At 39.9% G+C, this 13,136-nt stretch overlaps 1 protein-coding gene across 1 annotated transcript in view; it reads left to right on the forward strand.

The window, feature by feature from the left end:
* The window catches only part of prim2 (DNA primase subunit 2), a 198,138-nt gene extending 187,233 nt beyond the window's left edge, over positions 1–10,905 (forward strand). The window contains exons 11-12 of the mRNA XM_043687444.1: positions 2,406–2,474; positions 10,466–10,905. Coding sequence (XP_043543379.1) covers positions 2,406–2,474; positions 10,466–10,702 — 306 coding nt within the window. The 3' untranslated portion in view covers positions 10,703–10,905. The remainder of the gene's footprint in view (positions 1–2,405; positions 2,475–10,465) is intronic.
* Positions 10,906–13,136: the final 2,231 nt, after the last annotated feature.

Here is a 13,136-nt window from a genome sequence, read left to right on the forward strand (position 1 = left end):
CAGATGATTATCCCATCTCGACCCCTCTGTTTTCATTCTGCTCCGTAATTTTATTTCATTTATTTTATTTAAAAAAAAATTTTTTCACTGTTCTGTACCTCCTATTTCTTGATTGTCTCTCTTTCTCTCACTCCCCACTCTCTCATCACCTTTTTCCTCTCCTCTTCCCCCTTTGCTACCCTTCTCCCTTGTTTTCCATTTTGCCTCTGATTCACCCATCCCTCACATATTTTGTCACATGGCTTCAGCCTTGGTCATTCACAGCTCCTCATCTCCCTATAATCTCTCTATGCACTGTCATTATCACCTCTTTATTGCTACCTTTGCTTCTGGAGCCATGACTCACCTTCTCTCAGCCTTTTTTTAGCTTTGACAAAAGGTCAGTTAGACTCGGAACGTCAGCTCTTTTCTCTCCTTACAGATGCTGCCAGACCTACTGAGATTTCCCTGCATTTTCTCTTTTGGTCTTATTATGGGTGTTGGAAATCTGAAATAAAAGCTAAGTGTTAAAAGCACACAGCAAGCCTGGCAGCATCTGTGGAGATGAAGCAGTGATGATTTTTCATGAGAATAGCCTTACAGTAATGTGATAATCTTCACTGTTTTAATATTAATGGTTCTGAGATACATATTGGGCAGGACAGCAGGAAAAATTGACCAGTTCGTTTTGGTAGTGGCCGTGGGATCTTGTACAGCCACCCATCGTGGCTGAAAGAGCATTGGTTGGAACCTCTCATCTGAAAGTTGACTCATTTGACTTGACTTCAGTTTGACTTTACTTCAGTTTCTCAGTTCTGCAATCAGAGTACCCATGTTCAAGTGCACCACAGTTGACAATTGGAAATTCCAAGACATTTTGCAAATGGGCACCCGTGACCTCATTTTGTCCTCTTACCCATAGTGCTGAGTCTGCACTTAAATACCCACTGTTGGTAAGACATTTCAGATGAGCCCAACCCATGCATGGCATTCATTGTACATTTATAAACAAATTTTTGACATGTGGTAATATAAATATTTGAGGAAAAAAAGACATTTTGTTCAAACAGATTTTACATATGATAGAAAGAACCAGATACAGATTGGGTTGCACTCTGATAGCGCTGACTATTCAGTCCTGTTTTGAGTGAGCACTCACCTTCCAGGTAAGATGTATTAGAATCATGCAAATTTTCTTGCTCCTCCTTCAGTAAGGAATGTTTCAAACATTTGTTTATAACACAGCCTCCTACAATATGAAATGAACAAGTCTTGAAATGACTGTTGACATTTATGCCTCCCTGCATTTGAAAGTTTTGATAGCAATGCAGTGTTCATGTTTTAATTTAACAGCACAACCCACAGTCCAAGAATCGTCTTCAGGGCATTAACTTAACACAGCTGTGAAATTTATTTTATTTTATCTTCAATTTATTAAATATAAAACAATGGCAGGTTTTATTGCTCTCATGGGCATTTGACATACTATCTTATGATGAATTTTATTTGGTTGCTACCTTGCGTGAGAAGGAAAGAACATACAGATCAGAAGTTTAAAGAATTTGACAGATGTAAGCATCTGGATTGACTGTTGGTTAGATTAAAATCTTTCCATTATTTTAAGGACGCCTTTTTGAAGGGGCTCACAATAACATTGAAATCAAAAGGATGAGATTTTTGCCAAACTTTTAACAATGTGATTCCTTTGATCTCCTGCTCACTGACATTGGTTGAAACACCTGCCAGTACTAATACACTGTGATATTCAGCGACAACTACCAGGGAGTTTGAAATTCAAAGAGTGCATGCGTTTGACAGTGCAACCGGCACGTATAGGAGACATCTTGAAATTTGACATTTGTAAGTGGATGGTTATCTCCTCAGTTTGCCAATTTGGAGCAGATCTAATTGGTGCAGAGTGAGTGAAAATTCTATTTATGTAGCATAATAAAGGAAAAACTTTACAGACCTCAGCAGCTACTGCAGAAAATCAATAAGAATGGCAGTTTTTATAAAGGCAAATAGATTAAATTTAGCTCAAATTAGGCATCATGCTGCATAACAATACCTGCAGTGACACTGGCAATAGCTGCTCAGACTGGGACCTTTCATTTCCTTGTCCTACTTAGCTTTTGTGAAGGTGTAGTTAGAATCACAGGAACAGCAGAAATCTCTGACAATATTCCATTTATCTGCCATCTCCACTCAATTAAATGCTACTCATTGTAGTTGGATTTCAGCTTAAGGAAGAATGTGTCAGAAGTTTGTTGCACTGTTGGACCAATGTACCCTGTTATGTTTTGTCTTACTAGTTGCGATTGCTCTAGTCACAATGACACTAGAGATTTTAAATGTCTATTGTTGCTATCCATTAGTTTAGAAATTGGATGAGCTCAACAAGTTTCTTTCTTTTTCTCCCGTTACAGATTCTGGATTTAGTGAAGGGGATGCATTACCAGCTGGCCTGTCAGAAATACTTTGAGCTAACCCACAATGTAAGGACATGTTTAATTTGCACTGCACAGTAATGAGAGTGACTTTGTCAGCCTTGGGATGTGACTGGAACTGGTGTATGAAAGTTGCTGTCTCAGAAGAATAATTGCAACCATCATTAGCTGTCGTGATTTGTTAAGTTTGATGGTCTTATTACTGAGACACAATTCCTTATGTTTAGTATTTTTCAGCAATATTTTATACTTTAGGTTGTTTTCAGGGGGTGTAGCAAATAAAAAAATTGAACACTCAAAGTCTTGATACATTAATTAGGCCAATATTTCCCTTTCAAGGAATTAAAACTACAATTATTTATGCCAGTTACTGTCAGCTGAGATTAAGTTTTATGTTAAGTATAGGCTATTGAATCTAAATAATTATATTTTGTGAGACCATGTATAAAAATGATGAAGATTTTGCTGGACATTCCAAGGAAGATTATCTCCCATATCGTCGTTCGGTAGAATCCTTGGAGCACACAAAATCATGAAAAGTATTGTCAGGGCGAAATAGAACATGATTGAAAATTGATCGTGAATCAAAACTTATGGCAGTAGAGATGCTGCCTGAGGAGGTGAATTGACACATTGCCATGTAAGGGTTGTGCATGTAGTCCATCACTGTATAATTTGTTCAAATGTATTATTGTCACTCGCTAGTACGAAACATGAGTGTTGCTGAAAAAAATGGAGATTTTTGTCTTTCAGTCATCAAGCCTGATTCAAGAATGTCAAATTTCAAAGAATACTACAAATTATAGTGTCTGAGAAGAGGGTTGGCGAGTCATATGATGTACAGCATGGAAATAGACCCTTCGGTCCAACCCGTCCATGCCGACCAAATATCCCAACCCAGTCTAGTCCCACCTGCCAGCACCCGGCCCATATCCCTCCAAACTCTTCCTATTCATATACCCATCCAAATGCCTTTTAAATGTAGTACCAGCTCCACCACTTTCAAGTTTCACAACATCTTTCCAATAAGAAGGAGACCAGAATTGCACACAATATTCCAACAATGGCCTAACCAATGTCCTGTACAGCCGCAACATGACCTCCCAACTCCTGTACTCAATACTCTGACCAATAAAGGAAAGCATGCCAAACACCACCTTCGCTATCCTATCTACCTGTGACTCCAGTTTCAAGGAGCTATGCACCTGCACTCCAAGGTCTCTTTGTTCAGCAACACTCCCTAGGACCTTATCATTAAGTGCATAAGTCCTGCTAAGATTTGCTTTCCCAAAATGCAGCACCTCGCATTTATCTGAATTAAACTCCATCTGCTACTTCTCAACCCATTGGCCCATCTGATCAAGATCCTGTTGTAATCTGAGGTAACCTTCTTTGTTGTCCACTACACTTCCAGTTTTGGTGTCATCTGCAAACTTACTAACTTTACCTCTTGTGCTCGCATCCAAATCATTTATATAAATGATGAAAAGTAGTGCACCCAGCACCGATCCCTGTGGCACTCTACTGGTCACAGGCCTCCAGTCTGAAAAACAATCCTCCATCACCACCCTCTGTCTTCTACCTTTGAGCCAGATGTGTAGTTTTGAAGAATGTGCTAGAGAACTGTTGTGCCCCCCCGCCCCCCCCCCCCCCATGCTTTTTTAAATTCAACAAGAGCTGAATGCCTGGATATATTCCTTTCTCTTGCAGAGGACAAGTTTCTTCATTTGAATGTATCTGAAAACTCAGAGAGCCACATTGGGGACAATAGTCACCTTGCATTTTCTATGGAAATACCTGGACCAATGAGTGTCGATTTAGCAACCAGTCAGCACCTTTTACTCATGGAGTATACATTTTATTGTTTCTTTTGAAATTTGGCATTCTTGTACCTGTCCCAATGTGTGTAGGCCAAAGTGCTTCAACAGCATACATTTCTTTTCAGCACTACTCAATCCATCATTGAGATCTCCCCCCCCCCCCCAGGAACCACACAGAATCATTCTTTACTATGAAACGTAGCAGCATACTAAAATATTAGAAAGTAACAAAACACCATTTATGCTGTTAGCCACCGCTCCGACAATTTTCTTAACACCATTTTCCTGGTGATTGTAATTTTCTTGAGTTCCTCGCTCTCTTCTATTTCCTGATTTACAGTTACTTAGAGTCATCGAGGTATACGGCATGGAAACAAACACTTCGGTCCAACTCGTCCGTGCTGCCCAGATATTCTAATTTCTAGCCCCATTTTCCACTATCTGGCCCATATCCCTCTAAAACCTTCTTATTCATATACCCATCCAGGTGCCTTTTTAAATGTTGTAATTTTATCAGCCTCCATCACTTCCTCTGGCAGCTCATTCCTCTCTGCGTGAAAAAGTTGCCCCTTAGGTCCGTTTTAGATCTTACCCCCACAACTTAAATCTATGCCCTCGAGGTTTGGACTCCCCCACCCTGGGTAAAAGACCTTGGCTATTCACCTTATCAATGCTCCTCATGATTTCATAAGCTTCTATCAGGTCACCCCTCAACCTCCAACACTCCAGGGAAAATAGCCCCAGCCTGTTCAGCCTCTCCCTGTAGCTCAAACCCTGGCAACATCCTTGTAAATCTTTTCTGAACCCTTTCAAGTTTCACAACATCTTTCCAATAGCAGGGAGACCAGAATACTGGAATGTTACTTATATTTTCTATTGTGAAGACTAGGTTAACTCTTTTTTTTTCCATTATTAACTCCCCAACACTCTTACTGTAGTACCAACATGTATTTTGTTACTACTTTCCTTTTTCAGGATCAATCGAGGCTTTTGCAATTTGTTTTTATGCATTGAATTTCACCAGAAATTGGCTGTGTCAATTTTGTTGAGTTTCATGGTGGGTTTCTGTCTCCGCGGCTTATCAAGTTTCTTCACACAATTGTCCCAAACTTGCCTCATTAACCCTGTGCCAAGCCACATATCCAATTCTTTCTATCGTTGTTGGTAGCATTTTTACCACTACCAGGATTTCTCAGGATTGTGGCACTGCTACTTTTCCTGTAATGTCCACTGTTGGTCCATTACATTCGAGGAAGCCTTAAAACATTTCAAACCAGTCACTTTTATTCTTCAACAGCAAAAGCTAACAAAAAAAACATAAGCTACATTTGCCTCTTGGAGCCTGTCAAACACCAAAGACTTTACATCCGAGTGTACTCAATCCTGATCTACTGGAACCAAATGTCAATTGAATCCTGTCTATTTGTTGTCTTTGATACTGCAGTGTTCTATCATGCTGAAGGTGATGTTCCTCCTGCTAAACATCCTCATTTTCTTCCCTAGAAGATTCTCTTGTTGCCTGCTCCAGTAGTGCAGAACACAGCATGCTAGAATTATGGAGCATACCCTGTACTGTATAGCCTCCCAGATTGACCCAAGTAAAAGCACCTCATCTTTAGCACACCTGTCATCTGCTCCACAAAGGCCCTGGTTGAAGTAGCAGCACTGTATCAGTTCTCAGTAAGGGAATTGTGGAATGGACTCGTCATCTGTGGTTACAGAGGATAGCTCTTGTCTCCTGAGTAACCATCATTGTAAGACATCTGGCCACTCAAACCTAGCAAGAAGAAGAAAGTTCTCCAGGGTACGGGCATCATGGGGGTGGCTCTGATGGCTCCTGGTGTAGAGTTCTATGCTGTGTCACTGTTGATCGCAGATAACTAGCACATTGATAGAATGGAACATTTTCTTATAGATTAAGTCAGCTGCGCATAAGCCTCTCAACATGATGTTAACAGTATATAGTACCCTGCACCGAGACAGCCAACTATGTTGGCAAAGCCCACTGTAGCATAGACCTCATTATAGGGAATAAAGATGAACCAGTGCAATCTGGCACAGATTGCTTCGGTGACGGCCATTACACATTTGTGGGTGGATAGTCCCTTACATGTGCCCAGTTAACTCCTTGCAAGTTATCATCTTGTTGGCCCCTGGGAAAAGATGACCATCCACCCCTTCAGGTAGTAAGTTCTATTCGAGCAGCACAGTGTCCCAGGACCATCCCCGTCTGCACTTCTGCCATATCACTGCACCTCGCTCAACTGCTGGAAATGGCATTGAGGATGATAGAATCTGATCCTCTTGTGCATCTTGAAGGGACCTTCAACTGCAGCCTTTTTGTGTGTACTGAAAACAACAAATGCTGGAGATCTCAGTGGTTCAGGCAACATCCACGGAGAGAGAGTAAGCTAACATTTTGAGTCTAGATGACTTCTTCAGCTCTGATTTCAGTAGAGATTCCAGCATCTGCACTAATTTGCTCCCCTTCATGTGGGCATTGTTCAGCATCTGCTGGAGGTTACTGCTGGTCCTGGACTTCCCTAGCGCATCTTCCCTCCTTTTCTTTGTGCAGCAACAGCAACAATAATAACAAAACCAAGAATTCTTGGTAACAGACAAAAATTTAAAAATTCTTGAAAGATGCATTTTGGTAAAAGGCACAACATAATTAAAAATGCCATTTTTATTGGCATTGACTTTTGTTTCAACCCTTAAGTTTAAAAAAAAATGAAATAATTCGTTTGGTCTTTTAAGATTTTGTTATACAGACTTTGGAAAGGAATGTTTCATGAACTGTTTTAATGCTCAGGCAGTGGATCAGCAACTCTGGAACGTAGTGACCTTTTCAAGTTTTGATCATTGTAGGCTTTTGTTTATTTAACAAATTATTTTAATCCAATATTTGTTTACAAAGAAATTGATGATAATTCTATATTATTGAGCTGGGATATTTAGTATCTCTCCACACAGAAGTTGGTCATTCAACCTAGCATCGTTGTGCCTGCTTTTTGAAAGAGAATCCAAACAATCTCTCTCTCTTGCTCTGCAAGCTTTTCAAATATAAATTCATTTCCTTTGAAAGTCTCTTGAATCTGCTTCTACCATTCTTTTCGTTATTGCTTGTGAGAACTTGAACTTGATTATATGTCAGATTATTGGTTTCTAATTCATCTTTAGCTATAGTGACTAGTTAAGCTCTCCAATGTAATATTTGATGACTGATCTTTTTCCAGGGTTGGGGAATCCAAAACTGGAGGGCATATCCTTAAGGTGAGAGGGAAAAGATTTAAAGGGGATCTAAGGGGCAGCTTTTTCATGCTGTGGGCGGTGTAATTATGGAATGAGTTGCCAGAGGAAGTAGTGAAATCTGGTACAATTCCAACATTTAAAGGGCATCTCAATGGGTACATGAATACAAGGTTTTGGGGGATATGGACCAAATGCTGGCAAATGCAATGTGATAAATTTAGGATTTCTGATTGGCAAGGGTTTATTTCCATGCAGTACAACTCTATGACTTTGTTGGCTGCATTCTTGCTTGTCCTTTGAGGTGAAGATGACCACAGTATGCCAATCTTGCTGATCATCTCAGTATCTGGTGTTTTGTCCTGCCATTTAATCTCCAGAAGCTCCCAAAGTCACCTCAGATGCAAGTGATTGTACTTCTCGGCAAGATTTTAGTGCATAGTCCAAGCTTCACCTGCACAGTGTGCAGGACTGTTGCGAAATAAACTTTGCTTGGTTGGCGAATTTGCTTGCCTTCATTCCCAAACTTATGTTTGAAGTCTGCCCAAGGCTACACTTGATTTGCTTCGATGACTCTTGTAATAGTCTATGTGCTGCCAATACAAGTCAATTTATCCATTGATGACAGGTTCTGGTCATGGAGCTTAGGGCTTCCCTGAAGCAACCTGATATGTACCTCAGACATTTTTTTTGGGGCTGAACTGAGAGTCAAAGTTGTTACATGCATTGCAGAACAAGTCAGGCTCTGCTGCAATTCCAGCTCTGAACTAGCAGTTAGTGCACAGTTATTGGCTCACAGGAAGTTGTAAAATATGTCCTTGGGTACTTTGATCTTTGCCAGGAGTCTTCTCAGATTTAACAGCTCCCTGACCAAATGATATGTAATTGTGATGCCAGATCAGCATGAAGGAAGGTATCGGAGAGCATAGGTAAACAAAAACATGCTGAAGAAATTTGCTGTGAACATGCAATTTGCTTTTAATCAAATTTGTGACTAACAATGGATTAGAAGACTTGCCGTTGTCCAGGATATGACAAAAATGTAATTGTGGAACTGTCAAAGCATTGTATTGAATTTTTTTAGGGCAGTTGAATTTCTCTATTGCTTCCAAAGACTGTCATGACTATTGTTTTCATGTTCTGTTCTTGTCATTTCTTTTGGAGCTAACTTGAAACACCATATCGCTGATTCCACAACCTTTTTTTAAACAGCCCTGACTCTGGCAGCAGACCCACGTTAAGATATTACACAAAGTGGTTTGGGAGGATTCTGGTGAAGATTTTGACAGCAATGGAGAGAAGTGCATTCCTTTCCACTTGTAGTGGTGGCTAATGGAAGCATCTTTGTATTTGTGCAGGTTGGTTTCCTGCTCCTACAGAGACTGGAAAAAGTTCACTGAACTTCTTATACAGGCACTGCCCCTCTAGTCTTGTAGACCTCAGCTGGAATAGTGTCAGTTCCTGGAGCTTTGCCATTAAACATAGGTTTAATTACATTTGTGTTTCTATTAGCACAGGACAGTTATCAAAAGAGCACTTGATAGCATAGTGTGGTGGCTTTTTGACTCCTTTATTGGTAGACAAAAACCAGTTGAGGGCATTGGTAAAGTGCTTTACGCCTCTTTCTAGAGTTTGAGCTATTTCTATCAGCAATATTGTCCTGTCTTTGTTACTGAGATTTAATGAAGTATTAGTGGACTAAGGCCCATGTAGACAGAATTCAGAGCATTATGGAATTCTTTACAGCCTTTGTGGTTTGCGTGTGACCAAAATGCATCTGCTTTCTGATTCAGCCAAGTGTCTTTTATTTTCCTGAACTTGAGTTCAGCGGATATTTTACTAGGCAATATGCTTTGATAGTGCTGACTTGTCATCGAGCTAAACCCTGTCAAGGTGATGGTTCTCCATAAGTCATCTGGATTACTTTACTGTTCTTTTCAAAACAAACCTGATGCTTAAGAAAGACCAAGGGTTTCCAGAGCAATAAGTTGTTCTACATCTCTGAAGGTGGTCAAGTCATCCTCAATGTAGTTAAGTCGATTTTCACTGTGTGCAGTGATTTCTTAGGGAAATTCCTTCATGGCTGCCTATTTGAGCCTTGAGACATTGGAGAAGTTTCTGGATCTTTACTGGGCTCCACGGGAAAAATATTGCTTATCATTGGCAAAATCATTGCACTCTTTGGTGTATCTTATCTTGTATTGGTCCTTACCTTCAGTCCTGTCACTCCAGGGAAATGTTTGCATGCGACATTGGCCATACCTCAGTATATTATTTGTCAGCACAGCATCATCTGTAATACAAAAATGACTCTTATGTAAGCACTTTGAGGCATCATAACTTGATGGACATGGTTATATAAATGCAAATTATTGTCTTTTTTAGTTGGAAGTAATAATTTCATCTTTGACTTATATATCAGGTTAAATTTTCCCAGTGTAATTGAACTTTGGTTTTAAGGGATTGACTAGAATATTGAGGTCGTATACTGCTGCTGTAACAGCTCGAAGCAAGTTGACCAGTTAAAGTTTGAATTGAAATCTCATTTGAATACACTGTCACCCTACAAGTCCAGTGCCAATAAATTGTTGTGTTTCATATTTTATGCAGAGTAAATGAGGCTGAAAGAATTTATTAGTTTGTTAAAAATATTGTCCATAATTATTTGACAAAACTAATTTTGTTTCATTTCAGTATAATTTGAACCTGCGTGCCGTTGTTTTCTGTTTTCTTTTGAAAATGGTTAATCTAACTCAATTTATTTTATTTTCCTCATTGAATTCTTCTTAAGTAACATTTTAAAATTTGATTTTCATAAAGTACATGCTGGAAATGTTAACCATATACTGTTCTTGATCTGTTTAATGACTTGGCGTGTAGGATAAGTGTTGTCATTTTGAAATTAATGCAGTGTGATGATGTATAATTTAAAGTTGCCAAATTTTTAGTTTGTTTCTTTCTGCTTTTTAGATTGACGAAGTTGGATTTTCCCTAACCCATCCAAATCAGTATTTCAATGAGAGCCAGAAGCTCCTGAATAGCAGCCGAGATATCAAAAGAGAGTCCAGCCAGCAAGATAATTCTCAGTGGAACCAAGGCAGTCAGGCTACAAGAGGTGTGAGCACTTCTGCCTCCAAACCCATGAGTCAGGTGTTGTCATCAGACATGGATGGTTTGGAAGAGCTTCTCAGTGAAGGATACATGTAGTCATTATCGATGATGTTGGTATCCAATGGATATGCATTGTGGGTTCTTGCATTTCCTAAAGTGACTCTTCCATATTCTTGTTCTGTTTATTTCACCCCTTGAAAGAGTAAACTTCAGAAGGTTTGGATGCTTTCCAGAATAGCTTGAAAACAAACATGTGAACTTGTTTGTAATATTTTCACCAATAAAAACCCTCAAAACTGTATGTTGTTACCTTGTTATTGTGGCTAGTACGTATGTGCCAGCAGACTGGGAATGAACTCTGAATAATTAACATAATGCAAGGTATAGTATTTCATATAGATTCCACCTTAGTTTTCCATGTACAAAAAGATGTAAAATATGTTAGTGCAGTGCCTTAATACTTTGCCACTTTAGGATATTTTTATAAAATGTAATGTAAAAGAAGAAATTTTCAAGCCCAGCCTACTGAAATGTAGTGAATACTTTAGTGTGGATAGTATTTAACCAATCGGTCCCTACCTCCTCCACTAATCTACATCATTGCAATGCAATTGTGTTGTACAGTTAATGGCTTTACCATCATTAGCCAATAATATAGGCTTTGTTGTATTCTAATGTGATCTGTTCTTCCTCTTTGCCCATCAGGTGAAGCATACGTACTTTGTATGAAATTGTGTATCATCCATGCAGATCAGCAGCAGATGAGTTTGTTTCAATTTTAATATTCGCTTTGAGTGTTCAGCTTTGCATATTGAAAATAAGTTAGTGGAAAAACAAGTTTCTAGAAGGCTTGATATTCTTCCAAACTTAAACCAATGTATTTTTAAAATCAGAAACGTAATTTCTAAAGCAACCTGCAAGAGTTGTATAGCAAGCTACCCTTAGTATGTAGCTTATGGAATCACTCCATCCTTTGGTATGAAAAAGTACACAATTAAGGATTTGTTGCTTTCTGCTTCATTATGCTCCCTAGGAGCAGAATCAGTATTGTGTTGAATGGTTGCGTGTGTGGTGTAAGTTAATAAACATCTTTTTTGGAGGATGTTTTTAACCATTAAAGGTCTATTGATCATAGAATGACTCCTAGAATTGATATTGTAATTGGGTGTTACTAATGAAGGATGTCTGCTAATTATCTGATATATGTTTCCCGTTGGCTAAGTGAAGCACAGTATTGGTCTAGTGTAAAAGTACTGCAATGACCTTGACTTTGAGTTTTGGCAGCATTCCTCATGCCACCTCTGAAGAAGATCCTGTGGTAATCATGAATATCAGAAATGGACAAATTGTATTAACTCATTTCTAGAAGTCTTGGAATGCATTTGGATCTGTTGCTGAAAAGTGAGTTAAATGTTGTAATAGACAGTTGAGTATTGGTGCTGTCTTAAACTGTTGCAGCTTTCCCAGTTTTGTAGGTGGAAGCCATCAATGCATTGTCAGATCAGCAGTGAAAGGAAAATTCCAGAGAACACTGAACAATAGCTTGAAGAATCAAGTGCTGTGAACCTTAGTAAAATTAATTAAAATTGTGAATACTCCAGTTTGTTTTAAATTGACTTACAATAAGCATACAGACAATTTATTTTGGACCCTTGAGAAAACTCATGTACTGTGGAAATCATGAAGAACAGCAAATATGAGCCTGTTTTCAGACTCAACTTTTGCTCAGATTTAATATACCACTTCTTGGAGAACTTCATGACTTTCCCTTCTACAAATGATATTTTGCTACAAGCTACTTTCTCCTCCCTGGACCCAATATGTCTGTTGCAACACTACTTGTGACTGTATGTGTACAGGAGAAAGTGAGGACTGGAGATCAGAGCTGAAAATGTGTTGCTGGAAAAGCGCAGCAGGTCAGGCAGCATTCAAGGAGCAGGAGAATTGACATTTCGGGCATGAGCCCTTCTTCAGGAATGAGGAAAGTGTGCCAAGCAGGCTAAGATAAAAGGTAGGGAGGAGGGACTTGCGGGAGGGGCGTTGGAAATGCGATAAGTGGAAGGAGGTTAAGGTGAGGGTGATAGGCCGGAGTGGGAGTGGGGGCGGAGAGGTCAGGAAGAAGATTGCAGGTTAGGAAGGTGGTGCTGAGTTCGAGGGTTGGGACTGAGACAAGGTGGGGGGAGGGGAGAAATAAGGAAACTGGAGAAATTGAGTTCATCCCTTGTGGTTGCAGGGTTCCTAGGCGGAAGATGAGGCGCTCTTCCTCCAGCCGTCGTGTTGCTATGGTCTGGCGATGGAGGAGTGGAAGGATCCCTTGGGGCCTTGGAGGGAAGTAAGGGGGGGAGGTGTGGGCGCAAATTTTGCATTTCTTGCGGTTGCAGGGGAAGGTGCCGGGAGTGGAGATTGGGTTAGTGGGGGGGGTGTGGACCTGATGAGGGAGTCATGGAGGGAGTGGTCTTTTCAGAACGCTGATAGGGGAGGGGAGGGAAATATAATCTTGTTGGTGGGGTCCGTTTGGAGGTGGCAGAAA

Source organism: Chiloscyllium plagiosum, chromosome 3 (assembly GCF_004010195.1).
Source record: "Chiloscyllium plagiosum isolate BGI_BamShark_2017 chromosome 3, ASM401019v2, whole genome shotgun sequence".
In the NCBI taxonomy this organism is placed as follows: Eukaryota; Metazoa; Chordata; class Chondrichthyes; order Orectolobiformes; family Hemiscylliidae; genus Chiloscyllium; species Chiloscyllium plagiosum.